Source organism: Abramis brama (assembly GCF_963993115.1).
Source record: "Abramis brama genome assembly, chromosome: 8".
In the NCBI taxonomy this organism is placed as follows: Eukaryota; Metazoa; Chordata; class Actinopteri; order Cypriniformes; family Leuciscidae; genus Abramis; species Abramis brama.
Window position 1 is genome coordinate 33,543,206 of NC_139970.1, and position 24,415 is coordinate 33,567,620.

At 35.8% G+C, this 24,415-nt stretch overlaps 2 protein-coding genes across 3 annotated transcripts; both read left to right on the forward strand.

Moving 5' to 3' along the window:
• The first annotated feature begins 458 nt into the window (after positions 1-458).
• On the forward strand, positions 459-5,121 carry mab21l3 (mab-21-like 3). Of its 2 annotated transcripts, none has more exons than XM_084123252.1 (7): positions 459-660; positions 890-1,042; positions 1,135-1,206; positions 1,329-1,620; positions 2,601-2,782; positions 3,534-3,728; positions 3,871-4,672. In XM_084123252.1, the coding sequence occupies exons 1-7, from the start codon at positions 613-615 to the stop codon at positions 4,102-4,104; spliced, it is 1,176 nt and encodes a 391-aa protein (XP_083979378.1). In that variant the 5' UTR covers positions 459-612; the 3' UTR covers positions 4,105-4,672. The 2 variants fall into 2 exon arrangements, with proteins under 2 accessions (XP_083979378.1, XP_083979379.1); XM_084123253.1 differs by having other exon boundaries at positions 479-660; positions 890-1,030; positions 3,871-5,121.
• Positions 5,122-13,119: 7,998 nt separating this feature from the next.
• atp1a1b (ATPase Na+/K+ transporting subunit alpha 1b) lies at positions 13,120-24,141 on the forward strand. The gene is made up of 22 exons (XM_084122849.1): positions 13,120-13,321; positions 15,384-15,497; positions 15,579-15,638; positions 15,736-15,939; positions 16,477-16,590; positions 16,748-16,882; positions 16,997-17,114; positions 18,096-18,364; positions 18,447-18,755; positions 18,883-19,017; positions 19,346-19,541; positions 19,625-19,800; positions 19,882-20,018; positions 20,106-20,256; positions 21,025-21,193; positions 21,265-21,419; positions 21,521-21,644; positions 21,828-21,973; positions 23,276-23,406; positions 23,514-23,615; positions 23,701-23,792; positions 23,906-24,141. Exons 1-22 carry the CDS (start codon positions 13,310-13,312, stop codon positions 23,932-23,934), a joined length of 3,078 nt encoding a protein of 1,025 aa, XP_083978975.1. The 5' UTR covers positions 13,120-13,309; the 3' UTR covers positions 23,935-24,141.
• Positions 24,142-24,415: the final 274 nt, after the last annotated feature.

The window sequence follows — 24,415 nt, forward strand, 5'->3', positions numbered from 1 at the left end:
TTTGTTTTTACATTTTTCAAAGTCCTAAACTTTGTTTATTTCCAGGCTTAAAAATAAAATAAAAAAATTGGACCCCAGTGTGCATTGGTTTTATTTTTTTCAAATCCTAAAATTAATTTGCAAGCTTAAAAAAAATATATATTCAAGTGGTCTTAGATTTTTATTTATTTTTTATTTATATAACATCTATTAATGATATTGCTGAAATTAGCTTATATTTTATATATTCAGACTGACATAAAAGCACAATTTTTAGAAAGCGTTGTCTAGTTGCATGTTTGTTTATACCACCTAGATCTAATGAAGGCTAGATTAAAACGAAACAAATGTTTACATTCAAATTTCTCTATGTGTGTGATCTGCCATGTGAGTAAGCAATTGGTGGACTCATTTGCCCAGAGGAACATGGGAGCTTTTTAGCATCTCAGAAATCAATATTGTGAGATCAATGGGTCTCTGCTGAAGTGCTTTGCAATCTGTGTCACACGTACACTGGGACACAAAAGAACTGCAAAAAAGGACCACAAAGACCTTATGTCAAGCTCTGCTGCTGGAAAGAAGACTTAAAAATAGCATTCGAAGAGAACACCGATTCTAAGGATAGACTGCAAAATGACCAACTTCACAGATGAAGATCTGGACAACTATTTGCAAAATCAGGTGACCTATTTACGCTGTCATGGGTTTTATTAAGCACTAAGATCTAAATGTATCTTATTTTAATATTTCATTTTATCTGCAGTTAGATAGCTTAAAAAATAACTTTGGGTAGCTTAAAGAATTTTAAATTTTATTTTAATCAGATAGCTTTAATGACACTGTTTGGGAAGAACAAGATACTAATTTTGTTCTTCTGTATTATTAAGATTGTCGAATGTTTTTATGTCAGGTGGATCTCAGACATCGGCAGGTTTCAAAGTCTGTAGAAAATGTGCAGAAAATCATAAACGATCTTACGGCTGAGGTCAGCTCAAAGGATGCTCGTTTCCAGTCCATTGCAAACTCTGGAGTTCATAATGCCAGCCTCAAAGTAATACTTCATGTAGGCTTCTTGTCTATTATGCAAATAGTAACATTTAATTATGGATGCTTTTGTAACATCATAATTCCTCTGGTGTCCACAATCCGATTTAGGACCAGACGGCTTTAGTTTCAAAATGGTCTGCATTACTCCGGGGAAGATGTGCATACAACCCCGCCATCCAAGTAAGCAACAAAACTAAACCGCTGTAGTATAACTTTAACATGATTGTACAAGTAAAACATTGTACATCTGCTTTTTCATTGCTTTGTGTATATACTGATAGATTTATGGCTCATTTTGGCAGGTGCTCACTCCAACTCTGTACCTGATCTCAGTGCCTCTACAGGGCCTGATGGGTTATAAGGTGAGGCGAACACGTCAGTGGCGTTACTACGCACTGAGCGGGTCTCGTCTCCTCTCACCAGTCCGTGAGCCAGAGAAGCTCTACCAGTGGTTGGAGCTGGAGAGTTTCGTCAACCCGAGTCAGGAGTGGCAGGATGCTTGCATGACCATTGAGGGTGATATTGTGCCAGCCAAGGTGGTGAACATCTTCAAAGAGCATCTGGAGACATCCATAAAGACCTGTGGACTAACAAGTTAGTGTGTTCCCTTGTTTACTCGCACAGCACGAGAGAGAAGAGATTTCTTAGTTAGATTTCTATCTGTTTTTCAAGGCTACTTTTAATTTTTCACACATTGTCTAGTGAATGATGAAAAAACTCAACTAATAATATTCTATTGATATGCAACTGTTTTGGGATAACACATCCACCCACCCACCCATCCATCAATCCATCCATCAATCCACCCATCAATCCACCCATCCATCCATCCATCCATCCATCGTTTTATTGTTTTGATTGTTTGTTACACTACCTACAATCTTGTTACATGGTACAATACTTGCTAGTGACTCACTAATTTATAATGTTTTATATATACAGTAGGGTTTTTAAAGCCACATTGAAAATCAGAGATCCAAAATATAATTTAAACCTGAAAATATACTAAATGTTTTAGGATTTTGGAAGAATTTGCTAAATTAATATTTATTTAATAATAGAGTAAATCAATTTCTGACATTAGCCACATTAACGGCATTGTTCAATTGAACTTTTCTTTACAGTTTTTAGAATATAATTTGTATAAAAGCTTGTATGCAGCTATTATAACAGATGAGTTGTAGCAAAGGAAATCTTTAGAATGAAACAGTGTGAAGTGAAGTTGACAAACAAGGCTTTTAAAGTCACTGTTTTCTCATTTGACCCACAGGTTCAATGTGTTGATGGTAAACACATTTCTGCAAACACTGGACACCATATAGCACAATGTGAATATTCCTATCAAAAAAAAAAAAACAAGATCAGAGAGAAATGATAGGTTGATAATAATGTTGTTCAAGCCCTTAACCCAAGTTCTGTCCTTAAAATGAATCCTAAAATGGTCAATAAGTATGTGGATCCAGGAATAAATCCCACTTGAGTAAATCATTTTTAAGCATGAATGTGCACTAAAGTGTAACAGCATAGACTAGTTTCTTTTGTGTTTTAACTTTCTTTTCGCCTTTCTTTCACAGGTAAGGTGAGTATGCTGGAATCAGTTGGATCAGTGGTACGTGTTGCTGTGGAAACATCAGAGGCACAAATTGAGGTGGAACTGGTTCCTACAGTGGAGCTGATGAACTACTGGCCAAAGAGGGCTCGGTGGCCCCGGCTCTTTCAGAGGTGGCCCTCCACGGAGCGTGCGCGATGTATTAAGGTCAGTGGATGTATATATGAATTTACATAAATAATTTATATATAATATGTTTTTTAGGTTACACTTCATTTTACATCTTTGTTACACGTTACATGCACTTTCTACAGTAATAACAGTAAAAAATTATACATATTTACAAGCATCTAACCCTAAACCAAACCCTACTCATAACCTAAACCCTATAGTAAGTACATTACTCGGTACTTAATTGCACAATTACAACTTAAAATAAAGTTTAACCTGTTTTTATTTTTATATTATATATTTTTAGCTATTTTGTGTTATATTTGTTTGTATTTATCTATCTATCTATCGAGTCTGTCTGTGTCTGTCGGTCGGTCTGTCTAGACCCACACACACACATACATATGTGTATATATATATATATATATATATATATATATATATATATATATATATATATATATATATATATATATATGTGTGTGTGTGTGTGTGTGTGTGTGTGTGTGTGTGTGTATATATATCTATATATCTATATCTATATATATATATACAGTATACACACACACACACACATATAATTATATAAAAATAAAATGAAATATAATGAAAATGAAAATATATAAACGATACATAAATTATATATATATATATATATTGAATATATTGTATATTTTAATATTATTTTATTATTAACTATATATCAGTTATTAACTGACTAGTAAGCAGAAAATTGCCTGGGTACTGTTTAATACAGTGTTGATTAATCTTAATAAATTTCCTGCAGTCGTTTGGATTCAATCTAATGGCCACATCAAACTACCACTGGCTGCTGTCATTCTCACGGGCAGAGCAGGTGCTGTTGAGTAATATAGATGAGGACGGCGGTTGCCGCAGGAAGTGTTATCGGGTGGTCAGACAGCTCAAGGAGGACGTCTGGTGCCCTGGAAGCAAACCCGTCATCACTGCCTACCATCTACAGGTACCAGCCCAACCAAAACAGCCTCTTTACATTTCTCCTATCATCTTTCCTGTGATTTCAGTTAATATGGCTGTTGAAACACCATACTGCTTGTATACAAAATGAAGTTTACACACTTTCCCATTGTCCTTACATCATCTAGACACTGCTTTTCTGGACATGTGAGAAGTACCCCTGCACCAGGGACTGGAGAGACTTCAGGGAATGCGTATTACGGCTGGTGCAAAAGCTACATAAGTGTGTTAGCCAGCATTATCTCCGGCATTACTTTGTACGATCCCACAACCTTCTGAAATACAGCAATACTAATGAGCTTGATGACGTGGCAAAGAAGATCAATAATTTCCTGGACAGGCCAGGAACATACGTTCATTAGAAACTTCCTCTGTGGGTTAGATGGCATAGATCTATGTTAGCTGTGCCCTGTTTTGACTGCATCATATTGATGAGATGATCATGGTAATAGGCTGTGATTATGTATGTATAATAGGCTGTGAAGTATGTATTTCCTCCTTTTGTCGGTCTTATCCTGAAATTTTCACCAGAATTATGATGTCAGCTTTTTTACAGTAGGCCAACATTGTGAATGAATGGCATGAGATACACTGAATTAAATCACTGAATTAAATATTTTTCTCATCAGCAATTCACACTTTGTTTTACTATTATTATTTTTGAATTATTTTATTGTTAATACGTTACAGTCTCATTTGTTAACATTAGTTCATGTATTAAATAACTTGTACTAACAGTGAGCAATACATTTGTTACAATATTTATTAATCGTATTAATGTTAGTTAATAAAAATACAGTTGTTAATTGTTTGTTCATGTTAGTTCACAGTGCATTAACTGATGTTAAAAATACAACTTTTGATTGTAATAATGTATTAGTAAATGTTGAAATTAGCATTAACTAAGATTAATAAATGCTGTGAAAGTTTGGTTCATTATTAGTTCATGTTAACTAATATTGTTAACTAATGTTAACAAATGAGACCTTATTGTGTTACCTGTATTTCTTACAACATTCATTAATCTTTGTTAATGTTAGTTGATAAAAAATACTGTTGTTAATTGTTTGGTCATGTTAGTTCACAGTGCATTAACTGATTTGAACAAATACAGATTTTGATTTGAAAAATGTATTAATAAATGTTGAAATTAACATTACCATTAACAATAACAATTATATTATTAAATGCTGTAGAAGTCTTGTTCATTGTTAGTTCATGTTAACTAATGTAGTTGACTAATACTAAGAAATTAGTGTTACCATTTTATTATTTTATTTTATTTTTGTTTCATTTTATTTTTTCCAAACCAGCATGTCCCCTATGCTTTTCAAAAAAGAAAAGAAAAGAAAAAGCACTGAATAAAATCTTCTCATGTGGCCCATTGAAGAAGATCTGTTCAAATAAGATAATTGATTATTTTACATGCTGGTCTTTCATAACATCTGACAGGAACGCTTAGTTATGTTCTCCAGCAGAGGGCACTGTGATTACAGCAATATTTGTTAGATCTTAGAGCCAGGTTAATTTGCAAAAGTCAGTAATAAAGAACTATTACTTTAATTTTCAGGACTTATGTTTTGATACAAAAAGGTAACAAACCAGATTAACTGAGACACAGTGATCTGACATGCATGGATTAGTTCACCCAAAAGAAGATTTCTGTCAGTATTTACCCCTATGTCATTTCAAACCCATTTGACTTTCTTTCTTCCATTTAAGATAACAGGTGGTATGTTCACTATATACAAAAATAGCATTTAGACACCAGACAAGCTCCAAAACTGACACAAAGCAACATCAAAGCAAATGTAACTTCCAAATCTCAATCACCAAATCTAGTGATTGACTGGTGTGTTTCATAACCTATCGTAACACTGCAAATTTGAATATGCAGAAGTGCGAACAAGACAAAATTTTGAGGTGCTAGTGAAGCCAGAAGGGGGTGCTCACCTTGTGGTCTGTGTGGGTCCTAGTGCCACAGTTTAGTGATGGGGACACTCACTATACTGTCAAAAACCGCACCATCCTTCGGATGAGACTATATAGCAAGGTCCTGACTATCTGTGATAATAATAAAAAAATCCCAGGATGTCCTGAAAAGAGTAGGGGTGTAGCCCCGGCATTTACAATAAAGTGAAAACTAAAAAACTTTGTCTTCTCCTTGGTAGGACAAAAATGGTCATATCTTAAAAGCATTTAGTCCTGTTACAAATCAGTTAACTGAAGGCCTACTGTGTAATGGGTGTTTCATGAACATTATATTATTTCTCAGTTTACACTGCCTTAATCTTATTCAGTATTATAGCAGAGAGAACAGGTGCTTGCTTCTGTGTATTTGATGGTTAATTTCTAGGCAAACAGCGGATATTAAAAAGTCAGATTACAAAGCTGAATTCTGCTAAAAGTAATTGCAAAATCTTGATTGTCAAAGATTTTCTTTAGTGTAGATAAATACTGATATGAATTGATGTAAATAAGGTTAATGGACAATGCACAGTCTACTCTAGACTCTAGATTATAATGAACTTCTTCATTTGTTGGGCTTTCATTAAGATTCCAAAAATGGGTTTTCACAGCGATTCCATAAAAGAACCATTGTTGGTTCCCCAAAGAACCTTAATGGGGTTGTGGATGTTAACGGTTCTTCATGGAACCATTGGTGAAGACGGACGACAGGATTATAAAATATCAACAAGGTAACTAGAAGGCAGCAGGCACATCAGCATGCACCAACAAAAATAATAACTGACAACTGAAGAGTGAACAAAGAAGAACTTAAATACACAGTGGTGACGAACTAAATGATGAGCAGCTGAGAGGAATGGTTAGTGTCCATGGAAACAGAAGAGTGGCGGGAAACAAAGACAAAGAACACACGTGACTGATGAATACAAACAAAGTCCATGAAAACAAAACTAAGAGCTAACACAACTGAATAAGTGTGACAAAACCTTTGTTTTTAGGAGTGCATAATTAATCAACAAAAATAGTCAGGGAAGACAGTATTTGGTTTTTAAATCAATCATAAATGTGTCAGTACTTACATTACCAGACATGCTGCATGTTCATGACACAGGCCTTCTTGAGTTTGTTTATCTTGTCTATATTGAGTGTATATTTTTGAGAAGCTAACCTTCATTTAGGAGCTTCTGTAACCTGACAATAACAGTCCAAAACATCTGTCAATATATCCAACAGCCACATTTTATGAAGTGTTGAGTAGCCTAATATCCACTCTGCTTTCTCTGTAGCTCTTCAGTGCAGAAGTTGATATAAGTATGCGGAAAACTGAGGCCGACAGCCATAAACTTTCTTATAGTGAAAAATTGTCTGTAACTAGCTTTTCTCAGCACAAATTGAATATGTTTTTTCTCCCTGAGGTGACAGGATTGCATGGTGCCAGAATTGTGAGTTTGTGAAAACTAAACATCAGACAAGATTTCCTTCTATAATATTCCTTCATCAAACAGCTCCATCATCTGTCTGTTACATCCTATTTTTCATATCTCTTTCATCTTTAGCTTTGCTGTAATCTTTCATTCATAAGGACATTTCTGGGACAGAGCTGTTTAAGCTGTGAGTGACTGAGTAGCAAATTGACGCCATCTTGACTAAAAACAAAATAGCTAGCAGCAGGGGGCTTACTTCTCATGCTAACTAGCTAAACTAAAATAAGCAGACACGTTTTCCGTCTATATTCCTTCATCAAACAGCTCCATCATGTCTGTTACATCATGTTTTTCATATATCTCTACTCTTTCATCTTTAGTTTCGCTGTAATCTTTCATTCAGAAGGACATTTCTGTGATTGAGATGTTTAAACTGAGAGTGACTAGCAAATTGACGCCATCTTGACTAAAAACAAAATAGCTTGCATCCGGGGCTTACTTCTCATTCTAACCAGCTAAATTAAAATAATACAACAACAAAAAAACAAATACATGATAAAATATGTGATATTACTTTGTGTTTTACTCAGGTAGTCAGTTTTTTAGCTTGTTAGCTTCCGTAGTTAGCTCCTGCTGCTTCAGTAGATGCTATAACTACACAATTCTGCCAGCTAAAAGCGTGTTCATCAGCAGAACTGAGCACCAACAAGCAAGATGGCCGATTTCAAATCATCCGCAGAGTCCCTCACCAACTACTGAAATGAATGATTACAATAGATGGCTCTCTCTAGAGTCATTTGTTATACATTATTTAATGCATTAACTAACATTAACCTTTGTTAATTACAGTTTTGACATTCGTCTTCAGTTCTGGAAGTGCTGAACTTCCCCACTCTTCTCTTTCAATCACATTGGAAAGTTCTGCCCTTTGGGCCTGTTTTGTGCTTATAGCTCCTCTGGTTTTGTTTATATGTTGTGCCATTTGTTTTAATGCAGTTTTTTTTTTCCACTCTCAGTGAATTTCAAGAAACAAGCGGCTCTTTGTTTGGGTTGCCAGGCGCACGCTCATGCATCGCAATTGACTGGGAGACCCTCATCCTCCCGCTATCTCTCTTTCACCCTTTCTTTTTCTCTCAATCATTCTATCTATTTCACTATCTCTGTTCTACTAGATTGGATACGACTAGTATCCAATAAAAATCATGCACGACATCATGCAAGTATGAGTCCAAGGATGAATTACCCTTGGCCTTGAGGAAGATTGAGTTCAGTGAGTGCACACCAAAAGAGGAGAACCCTGCAACTGCCTCAGTGAATGGTTGAGGGAACATTCCCTTGGATGGCGGTAAACATAGTGACCCTCTCTTTCACTCTTTGTTTCACGCTTTCTTTCACGCTGGCTTTGAAAATGGACAATTGTGCGTAACATCCTGCTGGTACGATGGCATAATGGTTTCAGTGTGAGACAGCTTTCCCTGGACATTATGTCATCTGGGTGGCGTGGCATGAGCTATTATGTGGAGGTTTGAGGAATAGACCCGTTTCCCATAAACATGCCAAATGCAAACATACTTTCTGCTGCTACTATCAACAATATGTTGTATAAATATTACCATTGAGTGCAAGATATAGCTATTGAACTAAGGAATAGATTGCCCAGAAATTATAATTTTGTCATTATTTAATCACCCTCATGTAATTTTAAACCTTTATGCTGTAACCCTGGACCACAAAACCAGTCATAAGTCGCACGGGTATATTTGTGGCAATAGCCAACAGAACATTGTATGGGTCAAAATTATCAATTTTTCTTTTATACCAAAAATCATTAGGATATTAAGTAAAGATCATGATCCATGAAGATATTTTGTAAATCTCATCAAATTATTTTTGTGAGTGGATGCAGCAAAATTGCCAACAGAAATGTAGAACTTTAAACGCAATTTTCTCAATATTTAGACTTTTTTGCACCCTCAGATTCCAGATTTTCAAATAGTTGTATCTCGGTCAAATATTGTCAACCATATATCAATGGAAATCTTATTTATTCAGCTTTCAGATATTATATAAATCTCAATTTAAAAAAAAATTACCCATAAGACTGGTTTTGTGGTCCAGGGTCACATAACTGTTCCATAAAATTACGTTTTCTAATGACTACTGGCTGCCAAGCTCCAAAAAGCACAAACAAGGACCACAGAAATATCATAAAATTAGTCTGTACAACTTGTGTGCTTTATTCCATAGCTTTTGAAGCCGTATGATGCATTGTGGTATGAAAAGATCAAAATTTAAGTCATTATTCACTGACATAAATAAATATATTTCAAAGGCCTATGCTATAAACAGCATGGATTAAGGAATATAATAGACAATTTCAAATGGCAAATATATTACAAAATGTACAACATGTTTATACTGTATTGAAAATATATAAAAATGTATCCAAAATATATGAGTGGAAATTATTAATTATTTTATAGGCTTAAATATAAGTGTACAGCTTACAACTATACAACTAAGTCAATTAAATAAAAATGATTTATATAAATATAATAATTTTCCTAATGTATTGAAATGGATAAATCTATATTAGGAATATTTAAAATATATTTATGTATTTATTTATTTATTTATTGTCCCTTTTTTTGTATATTTTGTATATATTGAAATATATTTAAAAAATACATCTGATTATATTTTGCCATGGTTAGGACTTGGAATATAGCATGATTAGCTACTTTTAATAAAACAGAAAATAATGAGCACCATAAAAGTGATGACAATTGATACTTCCTACAACACAGGTTTTGGAACTTGATAGGTTGTAGTTGCTATAAACTGTAAGAAAAAGTTTATATGTGAATATTATGTTTGTATCTTATATGGGGAAAAAACAGAATAGGGGTTTCAGAAAAATGTGAGGCTGAGTAAAGCATGAATTTTCAGTTTTAGGGAACTATTCCTTTCATGTGACAAATTTGGATCATCTGTTACATTCAGTGTTGAGATATACTTTCACATCTGTTGCATCTTTTTAGAGCAGGAGACAGAGCTAACATCAAAGGGCTTCAATCGAAGATGTTCGGCATCAAGACAAGATGGAGTGGCATAGTCTGAGAGAGAGACAGACAGTGGTGACAGGTGCACTGATGAACGAGAAATGCATGGGGTGCAGAGGAAAGAAGCTAGAAAGGCTGGTGTGACAACGGGACTGACATGAAGATGAACCATCTGTCTTTGACACAGATATAGCCTGACAGTTACAAATATGCAAAGAGAGATAGAAACCCAGAGTATGTGAGGAGTAAGATAACTGGAGCATGACAGCAAAGTTGGTGCTTTGGGAAACCCAGCCCATGTCGAAAGAGATAAATATAGAAAGCCAAAGATATTTTTTTGTTTGTTTAAATGCTTGGATTGTGAGCAGAAGATCCTTTTTCATGAATTTTAGATGCCAGGATGCCAAAGTCTGTAATAAAAAGTCTGAGATTTCAATATGAACTCAAACATTCTCATTAGAATTTTACAAGACCTATGCCAATATTTTTTTTATAGCTCGACACTCTTAATGTGTCAACAACTCATTTGTGCCTGTTTATATTTTTTCCTAAGGATTTTTAACCAGAACATCTAATCCAAAGTAAGAAAATACATATTGTGAAAAGCCCAAATTTAATATATAATTTATGAAGTTTCAAAATATGGTATCCTGTAATAGCCATTGTCACCAGATTTTTAACAGTATTTGTGGCAACAACAGCTGCCAATTTTCTACTGTAAATTTAACAGGATTTTTACAATGAAAATTCAACACTGACATTTTGGATCCAACACCATAGCTATTAGATTTATTTACCCCATGCCTTTAGGATTCAATTTAGTCAATTTCCCATTGTATATTCATTGTATATATGTTATAAGTATCTGTTTTGCCTTTATAAAGATGGATTTTGTCAAACATGCTGTTTGGTATGCCATGCATGTTGATATGATGTGCTATTCTGTTTGCTGTCATGCCTAAGGTCACATCCCCAATCATTCATTTTCTCATTGTCTAACAGGCTTTGACACGTCATTATCAACAGGCATCAGTAAAGTGAGCCACAGACAGAATGCCCACCAGCACTAATGCTCTTCTAGAAAAAAAGAAATGGCTTTTCCATCAACCGACAGGACCGTTACAGTGGCCATTGTATCTCAGTCCAGGGTATGGATGGTGTTATCTGAAACCTTGTCTATAGCGTGACACGTTTGTGTTTGTTTATAATAGGATCCATGAAAAGACAGTGTATGTGACCTGTTTAAAAAGATGTGTGTGTTCTATATTTGGACTTCTATGGACATCTGAAATGGGGAGATGGTGAATGCGAGCTGGACAGAGATCAAGAGAAAACAGAGCTGGTCTTTTATATGTCCCAATGAGAGAAATGCCTTTAATGGATTAGATCAAAGGAATTGAAAGGGGAGAATTACAATGCATTTGTTATAAGGTAGCACCTGTGCCCCTTTGGTATAAACAGATAACACACCAAACGGAGACTTGGGTGCTTGAGTGATATAACCGTTTGTAATGACAGGCTTACACATAAAATAAAAGCAATGCATCAAATGAAATTGGAAAACCCATTGAAGTGGCCTTGCTTCACACCATTGCAGCTCTTTCTTTTGCGTGTAACGGATATTTCTCAGGCATTTAAGAATGTTTGGTGTCAGAAAAGCATGGCTTAGCCATATACACAGATTACTGCCAAAGCTCTTGCATAATAAGTCCTAAGACCTCATGTTAAGCGTTCAGATTTACAGAGCAACAGCTTTAAAATGTAATATTTAGGCATAAGCTAACAATTATAATGTTGCATAATACCAATAATGTTATAGGATAACTCCAAAACTATATGGTAACCCTTCTTTGCACTCACTGGCTCCAGCTCAACACCAGCATTGTATTTATCTTTTAGCCACTTGTAGGTTTCCTGGCGTTGTTCTTGGTTTCCCACATTGTCATGGTTTCCTTACAAGCAGAGTAAAACATGCAAGGGAGGCAAAAGCAACCAATGATGATCAAAGTATATTTGAATTTCTTTCCCGATTTTTTTAGTTTTACTTTTAACAAAATACTGATTCATTTAATAGAACAATATGAGGATGAGGTAAAGACTTATGGTTAAAAAATATATTTTATTCTAAAATCTATGCCGTTTTTGTACACCAATGTCCTACACACCTACATTATTCCATGTGTTAATGATTCAGGAACATCTTTATATTAAAGGGTTAGTTCACCCCAAAATGAAAATTTTATCATTACTTACTCCTAAGTTATTCCAAACCTGTATGAGTTTCTTTCTTCTGTTGAACACAAAAGAAGATATTTTAAAGAATGTCCATAATCAGATAGTAGACGGCACCCATTGATTCCATAGTAGGAAAAAAATAGGCCTACTACGGAAGTCAATGGCTACCGTCAACTGTCGAGTTACCAACATTCTTCAAAATATCTTCTTTTGTGTTCAACTCATACAGGTTTGGAACATCTTGAGAGTAAGTAATGAGAAAATTTTCATTTTTGGGTGAACTAACCCTTTTACGTTGTTTGCGATCATATTCTTGCTGTATTTATACTGTTAATAGGCTACTCTTCAAGTGTACATTTCCTTATACCCCTGTTATTTAGATTCATTTCTGTGCATTATAAGATTATGACACCCGTACTGTGTCATTGTTATCTGTCAATATCATTGTTTTGTTTGACTTACAGATTAATATATTGGTAAATTGTATGGTTCAACATTCAAATAAAAGTTTATTTTATTCCGTTCTATTTATTATAGGCCTATCTCTGACAAGCTATTGAAGTGACAAGCTTTGTCATATTTATAATAATTATTAGAGTAATATAAAAAGTTGCAAAAAATAATATAAAATGTTCTCAGTGGATTCAAAGGCAACCCTTAGATATTTCACTTCTCTCCACTTGTGCACACACACAAACACACACACGGGGTACACACAGAGTTTGCTCTCTTCCTATTGGTTGTTCAGTTTTTACACAGACTTGTTATCGAGACTCGCATATGAGTTGAGCTGCAGCGAAGGCGCTGCTGATCTGATGCTCTGCTCCAGACATTAGAAAGTGAACATAAAGTAGCACCGTCTCCGTCCACAAGCGAAAATGGGAGTTGGGGTAAGTAAAATATGTTTTAATAATAATAATACGCGTTTCATTTGAAGCATATTTGATATTTAGATTAATGGAGGTCAAGATGCTTTTATTTTCAGAAAAAAAGTATATTACATATCTTAAGTTTGCTGGTGAATATAGGCTATTAGATAATGAAAACTTAAAAATAAAAATGTCAGATTCTGTGTAGTCATTATGTATGTTGTTGGGTTGTGGAGTGGTTTATTGTTTCTTATTCTATGACTGCATTGTATATTTCAGTTTGTGGGAGTGTAGTAGGCTGTAGTATGACCTGTGGAGTGCATGCAGTATTACTATTCATCGCTTTTTCCGGCCATATTAGCATACTCAGTGAGGAATCATGATTTAAAACTGTGCTTCCACTGTTCAAATGTATTGTAATTGTTCTTGCGCAATGTAATAGTTGCACGTGTTCGTACGCACTTCCTAAAACTAGTCCCAGTCCCACAGTCACAGGCTGTTGTTTCTGAGTGGAGTTTTCTCTCCTCCCCTTAAGAACATGGTGTGCTTTATCTAGGTCAGTACATCAGAATTACCTCAAAACATTCTAATCCTTTTTAATAAGAATAGAAAAAAGATGTCAACATGTAGCTGCTTGCCTCATGATGTGCTGCACCTATTTTCATAGTGTAGACTCATAGGTTCTCTCACTGTACAACCAAACAAATGTGTTTGATTGGGTGTTAAGTGGGATTGTTTGCAACTGATGAAACATGTTTTATTCTCACAAACAGTTGCTCCCGTCACACTCCTGTGTGTCACCTTGAAGGTGGCATAACATTATTGCCTGAAGCAACAATTGCAGTGAACTTTGGTTGACTGGACACAGCTAAATAAAACATGAGTACAAGTCTTGTGCTAGTGTTTATCTGTGAATGTGTGACCCTCACACATATTCTGAGATTAACTAATGATACTCCCACCATTGCCTACTCATGTTCTCTTTGGGAGAGGAAATGTACTGAGGGAAAAGGCTTTGTTGCTTCTGCTAATTTCTTTTCATTGGATAGAGGCCAAGGTGACATAGTTGCTCCGATGTCCCTAGTTGAGACTGGCTCTGTGCCATAGAACATTTTTAGACTTGTTTGTTCCATGTATTAGATCATGTCCAGAGAAAGCTGATCCCTTCGATATACATCAAAGACCCTTGAGAAATCGGGAGGTTGGCAGTAAGTTGAATGTGTTTTAGTAATCAGATAGTTGGGCTTGCCCTCATCTTCACCACTTGAGATATGATATAATAAGTAATAATGGAAAATATGCATTTAATATATAGTTTGCATTATATACTGCTTTATTTTCTTTTTAATGAAGGTATAGTTGACCAAAACATTTTAATTCTGTTGTTATTTTCATCAACCTTCATGTTGTTCTAAACTTATGTGATGTCCGCAGAACTCAAGAGAAGATTTGAAGACTGTTTTCTATCCTGTTTTTGACACAGTTACAATGAACGAGACCTAAATCGCCCAAGCTTCAAAAAGGATGTAAAAGCACCAAAATGTCTCAAAAGTAGTCTGTTCAACCACTTTCCAAGTTTTCTGAAGCCATACAAATCATTCTTTTGAGCCAGATCTTTCCAGTGAATCTGTTGGTCCAATTACAAGAATCAGTCTGATTTGGTTCTCAATTGCAATTCACTGATGCAATGATCTGGTCGCAGCTAACTTCCTGGTCGAGTTAACATTCTATTGGAGGAGAATATTATCTGTGAAAAACAGTGTAAATGGCAGTCTGTTTCTCACCTAAATATATTGTATGACTTTTGGCAACTTGGAATATAGCACACAAGCGTACAAACCACTTTTATGGTGTGAATCCTTTTTAGAAGCTTGAAGAAAACATGCATGAAGTAATTGCATGAAAAAGAGCAACCAGCACATTCATTACAATATCTATTTTTGTGCTCCACTGAAGAAAGATAGTCATTTCATTTTGTTTCATTTCATTTATTCCTTGGGTGAATTATAATCTAACTCAGTAAACAATTGTCAGAGCCAGAACTCCTAAAGTTATTTTTTAATGTTTCAAACATCTATTTCAGGATGGACGGGACCAATATGAGCTGGCGGCAACGTCAGAGCAAGGAGGGAAGAAAAAGAACAAAATCAAGAAGAAGGAGAGTGATATGGATGAGCTGAAAAAGGAAGTGAATTTGGTAAGTCTTTACTTAAAGTTTTGTTTCAGTATAAAACACTCTGAAATAGACTGAAAAATCTTGGAATTATATTTATTTCAGGATGATCACAAACTGACTTTGGAAGAGCTCCACCGTAAATATGGTACAGACTTGAGCAGAGTAAGTCTTCCAAGTGTTACTCTCTCTTTTATAAAATTACTCTTAATAAATCACTAGTGAACAATAACTAACATTGTCTTCTCTGTGACTTCATCAGGGTCTTACAACCGCCCGTGCGGCAGAGATTCTGATCCGTGATGGACCTAATGCCCTCACTCCACCTCCAACTACCCCAGAATGGGTGAAGTTCTGTAAGCAGATGTTTGGAGGTTTCTCCATGCTATTGTGGACCGGTGCCGTTCTCTGCTTTCTTGCATATGGCATTCAGGCAGCAATGGAGGATGAGCCTGCCAATGACAATGTGAGAGGCAATGCTGAAAAATATGTGTGTTCCTTTATAGGGATGCACGATATAACGGCCAACATATAGGTATCGGCCAATTATGTTCATTTTTAATGTTATTGTTATTGGCCTGATAAGAACATTTAGCCTATATATTAAAGCCGATAAATAAAATATTATTTCCTACAGCTGAGACACTTCAGATGCGTTCTGTTTGCCATGATGCTTTTAAATTGCTTGAAATATGATTGGAATCACTTCAAAAAAGGAAAATACTGTTAAATGTGCAACATGTGGAGTGCAAGTCTGTCATTTAAGCTACATAAAATTATAATGAGAACATAATTGTGTGCTTGGGACATGGCTTTTAATGTTGAGACTTTTGTTTTTGTAATCAGGCTCTCAAAACTATATACAAATTTGGATTTATATTTATCGGCCAATATATCAGTTATTATCGGTTATCGGTATCAGACAAATTTTCATATTGGTGCATCCCTATTCCTTTCCTGGATGTATTATATCTAATCGTGTCTATCTCTTTGTGCAATGCAGCTTTATTTGGGAGTTGTGTTATCAGCTGTGGTGATCATCACCGGATGTTTCTCGTACTATCAAGATGCTAAGAGCTCAAAAATTATGGACTCTTTCAAGAATTTGGTTCCCCAGGTACATATTTCTTCCTAATTTCAGTCCTAATTTTTTTGCCATTCAATTGACCATTTTTTCTTTAAACCTAATAAACTAATCTACAAGCTTAAATGCATTGTAATTTTGTCTTCTTGTGTGTTTTTTGTTCAGATTATACACTTTTTTTCTTTTCTAGCAAGCGTTGGTTGTCCGTGATGGTGAGAAGAAGCAAATTAACGCTGAAGAAGTGGTGGTTGGTGATCTGGTGGAAGTAAAAGGTGGTGACAGGATCCCTGCTGACCTGAGAATCGTGGGCTCACATGGCTGCAAGGTTATTATGAGCCTGTATTTCTTACTTTACCTGATCAGTGTAGTGTGAACTTCATTTTTCCTTTCTGTGGCAGTGGCATTATGTAAGCATATCTTTTAAATTGGATGTTTTAAGGTGGATAACTCCTCTCTGACTGGAGAATCAGAGCCTCAGACACGGTCCCCGGATTTCTCAAATGATAATCCTCTAGAGACCAGGAATATTGCTTTCTTCTCCACCAATTGTGTAGAAGGTATTTTATATTCTCATTCACTACAGATGTTCAGTAAAGTGTTTCACTTCTATTCTCATAATTGTTAAGATTTCATTGTAAATAAAGTCATACACTTTTTTTTTTTTTATATTGACACTTTTACTTGTATTATTACTCATTATATCATTAGGTGGCGAAAAAGTAACTGTCTTTATGATGAGTCATTGAAACATTTTCTTTCCTGATTCGATTAGTTTAACAACTGTGATTCAGGAACACCAGTGGTTAATTCTCCTGTGGTTTTATTTGGAACTACTTTTTTTGTCGAAGCAAAAATAGACAAAGTAGCTGGCGATATTGTGTCTAAAATATAATTCACATAATATTAACTTCTTGTTTATTGAACTGTTGTAATATAGCAGTATCACATATTTAAATTGTATCATATGTAAGTATGATTTATTTTACATAGACTACTGTTAAAAAGTTTGGGGTTGTAAGATTTTTTGAAAAAAGAAGTGTAATATTATTACAGTTATAGATCATTTATATATATATATATACAGTTATATATATAATACATTATTATAGTTAAAAAAAATGCCAGACTTTTTTGCTAGTTGCAAGTTTAATATATTTTAAAATGTAACTTTCAGCAGCCATTACTACAGTCTTCAGTGTCACATGATCCTTCAGAAATCATTCTAAAATGCTGATTTGGCACTCAATATACATTTTTTTTTCAAATTATTATTATAAATGTTGAAAATAGTTGTGCTGCTTAATATTTTTGAGGAAACCATGAAACTTTTTTCAGGATCCTTTGATGAATGAAAAGCTCAAAAGAACAGCATTTATTTGAAATAGACATTTTTGTAACATTATAAATGTCTTTACTGTCACTTTTGAACAACTGAATGTGTTTTTGCTTAATAGGAATTAAAAATGTTTTAATTTATTAATTATTTTTTAAAACACAAGCCTGATACTTTGGTGTCCTCTGCTTCTCATTTGTTTTAGGTACTGCACGTGGCGTCGTCATCAGCACCGGAGACCGTACTGTAATGGGCCGAATTGCAACACTTGCGTCTGGCCTAGAGGTTGGGCGCACCCCCATCTCCATTGAGATTGAACACTTCATCCACATCATCACAGGCGTGGCTGTCTTCCTGGGTGTCTCTTTCTTTGTTCTGTCTCTCGTTCTTGGTTACTCCTGGTTGGAGGCTGTTATCTTTCTTATTGGCATCATTGTGGCCAATGTGCCTGAAGGTCTTCTTGCTACAGTCACGGTAAGTTAATTCAAACTTACTTTGTTTGAAGGTTAGGCCCTCATATTTGCATGACACCTACTCTCTGTTTCTCGTTCTTTAGGTTTGTCTCACCCTCACAGCTAAACGTATGGCTAAGAAAAACTGTTTGGTTAAGAACCTTGAGGCCGTTGAAACCCTGGGCTCAACCTCAACCATCTGTTCCGATAAAACTGGCACATTAACGCAGAATCGCATGACTGTAGCTCACATGTGGTTTGATAACCAGATCCATGAGGCTGACACCACAGAGAATCAGAGCGGGACCTCTTTTGACCGCAGCTCGGCCACCTGGGCCTCATTGGCACGTGTTGCTGGGCTCTGCAACAGGGCTGTGTTCCTGGCCGAACAGACCAATGTGCCAATTCTGAAGGTTTGTTTTTGATGTGATGGATAGATAGGTTTGTATTTGATGTGATAGATATATGTATGTCACCTCTTCATTGTGGAACCTGTAAGATTTTAAATGAAATATCTCACTTGTGTGTTTAAATGTTTAGAGAGATGTTGCTGGGGATGCGTCTGAATCTGCTCTGCTGAAATGCATTGAGCTTTGCTGTGGATCAGTGAAAGAAATGAGAGAAAAGTACAACAAAGCGGCGGAAATCCCTTTCAACTCTACAAACAAATATCAGGTACTGGATTTAGGATCTTACATCTCTAAATATTGCAAAAACAATACGGATTCTTATCTGGAATGCAAATAAATAAAGAATATATTTTTAATAAATAAAACATTATTAAAAATAATAAAATACTAATAAATAATTAATTGGGTCTGTGTTGAATTGTGAATTTACAAAAACATGAAGCTGTTACTTCAAGCATGGTAGGAACATTCTTTTGTGTGTTTTTTTCTTAAGTAATCACACTAAATAAAAATGTTCAAACGACAGCCCGAATTTTCACATACTATTAATAAAATACATCTCATTTTAAATGATCTGATGCTTGCTTTGGTAGCTGTCGGTGCACAAGAACCCAACTGGTGGCGCAGAGTCTAAACACTTGCTGGTCATGAAAGGAGCCCCAGAGAGAATCCTGGAACGCTGTGCTACTATATTGATCCAAGGGAAGGAACAGCTTTTGGATGATGAAATGAAAGAATCCTTTCAGAATGCTTATCTGGAGCTTGGGGGCCTTGGAGAAAGAGTTTTGGGTAAAAAAACTGCTTCTTCAAATAAAGGTTGAGAGTTCGCATGAGCAAATTGTGGACTGATCATTCACGTTCTTCTCCAACAGGCTTCTGTCATTTCTTCCTCCCTGATGATCAGTTTCCAGAAGGTTTCCAGTTTGATGCTGAGGATGTGAATTTCCCTACTGAGAATCTGTGCTTTGTGGGTCTCATGTCAATGATTGACCCTCCACGTGCTGCTGTACCTGATGCTGTAGGCAAATGCAGAAGTGCAGGAATCAAGGTAAAGCAGAGATGCGAGTCCAGCACATGTGCTGAATTTATTACATAATTATAGTTTACACAAATATTTCTGAACTATTAGGTTATCATGGTAACCGGTGACCATCCAATCACTGCAAAAGCCATAGCAAAGGGTGTTGGGATTATTTCGGAGGGAAATGAGACGGTGGAAGACATTGCAGCTCGCTTGAATATACCTGTCAATGAGGTCAACCCCAGGTATCACAGTGTGTTAAGTTTTACAATAAATGTTACTGCAACTTGCCTTGACATAAATCTCAAAACTCAGTGAATGTCTTTTTTCAGAGATGCAAAGGCCTGTGTGGTTCATGGCGGAGACCTGAAGGACCTCACGGCTGAACAGCTAGATGATATTCTGAAGTACCACACAGAAATTGTGTTTGCCAGAACGTCACCACAGCAGAAACTGATTATTGTTGAGGGGTGTCAGCGACAGGTACTGACTGAACTGGACCTTTATACTTCAATTAGACAGATTAGCTGTTTAGAACAGTTGATTCCATAGACCCCAAAATTTGGTGAGGGACCCCCTTTTTAAAATAAAAAGGCAACTAAGTATTATGTGCATTTAAGATTTTTTTTTAATTTTTTTTTTAGAAATTAATATTTTTATTTAATCCCGAAAAAAAAGTTTCCACAAAAATATTAAGCATCACAACTCTTTTCAACATTGCTAATAGTAATAAATGTTTCTTGAACACCAAATCAGCACATTAATTAATTGCATTATTTGCTAATGAAAATAAGTTGTTTGCAAAATTAAATGGTTGGGTTTTATATTGTTACTTTAATGATGCCAAAGCATTTTTCTTTTTTTTAATAAAAATTTACTTTTGCAAATTATTATAATTTAATTGTTTTATTTTGATACTAATTTTAATATTGGATATACATACCTGAAGATACCATTATTTTGTATAATCTTTTTTATTTTTTGCTAAACATTGTTAAGCATTTTTACAAAGAATATTGCCTAAAAAGATAAACGATGGTGGAAGGATCGAGGAGAATCTTTGTAAAGCAGAATGAAAAATAAACAAAACAGTATTAATATCAACTTTGGGGTTAAGCATATTTAACTGATATCTTAACATTTTTCTAATTTATCCTAATATACAAATACAAGTTTTCCATTCACCCCTTAGAAAATAGTAAGCAAATTGCAATTTTGAGTTAATGTTAAAACATAATTTCTGTTCCAAAGGGAGCCATTGTGGCTGTAACAGGGGATGGTGTGAATGATTCTCCTGCACTGAAGAAGGCTGATATTGGTGTTGCTATGGGCATTGCGGGCTCAGATGTGTCCAAACAGGCTGCTGACATGATCCTGCTAGATGACAACTTTGCCTCAATCGTCACAGGCGTAGAAGAAGGTACGGGAGACCTTTATTCATATCTTCTCAATGTTGTGGGCTCTTCTATTAATGTTTTCTCTCCACACTAGGGCGCCTGATCTTTGACAACTTGAAGAAGTCCATTGCTTACACCCTGACCAGTAACATCCCTGAGATCACACCCTTCCTGTTCTTCATTATCGCCAACATTCCCTTACCTCTAGGAACTGTTACCATTCTGTGTATTGACCTGGGAACAGACATGGTCAGTGCAGAACACACTGGGTTATTTTCTTTTTCACACTTGCATTTGGTCTTTCTACTAAAAGATGACAGTTAATTATTTTATTTTTTTTTGTTTTCAAGGTCCCTGCTATTTCTCTGGCATATGAGGCTGCTGAGAGTGATATCATGAAGAGACAACCCAGAAACCCTAAAACAGACAAGTTGGTGAATGAAAGACTTATTAGCATTGCATATGGACAGATAGGTAGGTGGCCATGTTGTGGCGTTGTTCTAGTCGTCTAAATGGTTAGCATTTTGTTAGCATGTTGAGAATCCCATTCCAAGTTTTTGCTGACTAACATGCTACCATTTAAAATCCTTAGATCACGTCAATATTGCTTTACAATTAAAAAAAGAATTTAATGCAAGATCTTGTCTGGTTCTACAGGTATGATTCAGGCTCTGGCTGGATTTTTTGCATACTTTGTCATTCTTGCCGAAAATGGCTTTCTACCATCAAGACTACTAGGAATTCGTGTAGGTTGGGATGACAAATATCTAAATGACCTGGAGGACAGCTACGGGCAACAGTGGGTAGGTATTATGAATTATGTTACAGTTGTGAACCATGATTTGCTACATGCTAGTTAGGGGGAGAAACATTGTCATTCTAGAGAGCATTTAATTGGATAAATGTCTGTGTTTTGTGTCTAGAGTGTGTGTTTTCCCACAAGAGTAAGGCATTTTAAAATGTATATACTACTGTAAAAATTGTGGGACTTTTTAAAAAAATAAATAAATAAAGTGTTACGTCACAAGGTAGTGGAAATAGCACGAAGACGAAGATGATGATAATAATAATGATCTTCAATAACAAAACTCAGGAACCAGGAGAAAACCACACTAAACATTAACAAGAACAGATGAAGACTGAGGGAGAACACAGGGTATAAATACACAGAGCAAACAAATGGAACTAAATTAGATAATTAACAGGACACAGGTGAAGGAGATGACTAATTAGACAGACGGGAAAACTGGGGGTGCTTCTCAATTCTTATTTGTGCATCCTCGTTTCCTTTCCTCGTCTCAGCTCCACCCCCTGTAGGAAACGAGGGAAGGCTGCAAGGAAAGGAGGGCGGAGGAATCGAATGAAAGCTTTTTTTATACATTAGAATACTTGATCACTTGAGCGTCACTTCACTGCGTCATCAGCAGCGCTCAAAGGATCTGCCCTTATGTTATTGAAATTTGGTTATTTAAATAAAATAAAGCAAGATACCCTGTTGAAATATGTGAGATATGTGGTTTATATAAACTGCAAAGGTAAAGTATAAATTAAAATGATTGTAACCTACGTAAGGGGGAGGAGAATTGATAACGTGCGTCATGTTTAGTCGATAAAACACTTCCGCATAGGATACACCTGTGCATCCTCGCTCATAGCGCCTCTGGAAGCCTCCTCACTCCTCGATCCTCGACTCCTCGCGGTGCAGTTAGAGAATTGAGATGTCCTTCAAGAAGGCTGAGCTTTCCGGGTCATAGGATGGAGGACGGAGGAGAGAGGAGACGAGGAGGGATATTGAGAAGCACCCTGGGTCACAGGACTAAACCAAAAACACGATGAAACAAGGGAGACAGACCATACAGAAAGTCTCTTCTGCTTACCAAGGCTGCATTTATTTAATCAAAAATACAGTAAAGGGAGTACAATTTTCAGCAACCATTACTCCAGTCTTTTTAAGCTGAAGTGTACATCTGCTAAAATTGAAATGAAATCATGAAATAAAAATTTGGGTTTGGGGGCTATTATACAACTTGTTGAATTTCATGAAGTCTTTTTAAGCAATACTTTTAGATTAGTATTTTACCAACACAATGTTATTGTTTTCTCAGACATATGAACAGAGAAAGATTGTGGAGTTCACTTGCCACACAGCATTCTTCGCCAGCATTGTGATTGTGCAGTGGGCCGATCTGATTATCTGCAAGACCAGGCGGAATTCTGTCTTCCAGCAGGGAATGAAGTGAGTCTGGGTGAACAAATGAGCTCTGAATGAACATAAGCCACATTCTTGAGGAGATTTTCATTCATTTATTGTCTATTTACCACATTTTTGGCCTACAACTACAGGAACAAAATCCTGATCTTTGGATTGTTTGAGGAAACAGCACTAGCGGCGTTCTTGTCTTACTGCCCTGGCATGGATGTGGCTCTCAGGATGTACCCACTCAAGTAGGCTAAAATGTATTTGTATAAAACAAATATACAGTTATTTCTTGCCTGCTTCTTTGGTTTATGTTCTGTGCTCTATATACAGGCTCAGTTGGTGGTTCTGTGCCTTCCCATACTCTCTTCTCATCTTTATTTATGATGAAATCAGAAAGCTTATCCTTAGAAGGAACCCTGGAGGTAATCTGCACCCTTGTTCTGACCAATTGCACTGTATTGTAGATTGTCAATCGTATCATTTTCTATTTTCCAACTGTAGAAATAAAAAAAATAAAAAATGTCTTTCTTCGCAGGTTGGATGGAAAGAGAGACATACTACTAGACCATCATGTTAGCACAACTTTAGTGAGTTATCTTTGTGGCGTAAGAGTAGTTTTTCTGCTCTGAAATTAACCTGTACATTTAAAAATATTTTTATATAGAACAACTGTAGTACTGAGATTCTGCTGACACTACATGCCATGCTTAAGATAGACTTGAAAAAGTTTTTAATTGTGTAATTTGAATAAACTGTGTCGACTTCACTAAAGATGTGGTCTCGTTCAATAACTTCTTGTCTTGACAGTAATTATCTTGTTGGCATAGAAGGACTTATGGTCAATATGGATTTATAAAACGGTTAGTTCTGGTCCTTGATTCTGATTTGTTGAGCCGTGTTTGAAGTTGTTTTAAAATTCCCGAAAACATACAGTATCGCTGCGCCACTGAGTGTATGTTGCTACGTCTGTGTTGCTTGGCAACCATTCCGCTTGCGAAGCACAAGTGTTTCTGAGGAACTACATTGTTTGGCGGAAGAATAATAT

Coding starts and splice junctions, on each gene's coding strand:
- mab21l3 (XM_084123252.1), top strand. CDS start 613: ATGACCAACTTCACAGATGAAGATCTGGACAACTATTTGCAAAATCAG. Junction 661..889: donor ACAACTATTTGCAAAATCAG/GTGACCTATTTA, acceptor TTTTTATGTCAG/GTGGATCTCAGACATCGGCA. Junction 2,783..3,533: donor AGCGTGCGCGATGTATTAAG/GTCAGTGGATGT, acceptor AATTTCCTGCAG/TCGTTTGGATTCAATCTAAT.
- atp1a1b (XM_084122849.1), top strand. Junction 19,018..19,345: donor ACTCTACAAACAAATATCAG/GTACTGGATTTA, acceptor TTGCTTTGGTAG/CTGTCGGTGCACAAGAACCC. Junction 23,407..23,513: donor GTCTTCCAGCAGGGAATGAA/GTGAGTCTGGGT, acceptor CTACAACTACAG/GAACAAAATCCTGATCTTTG.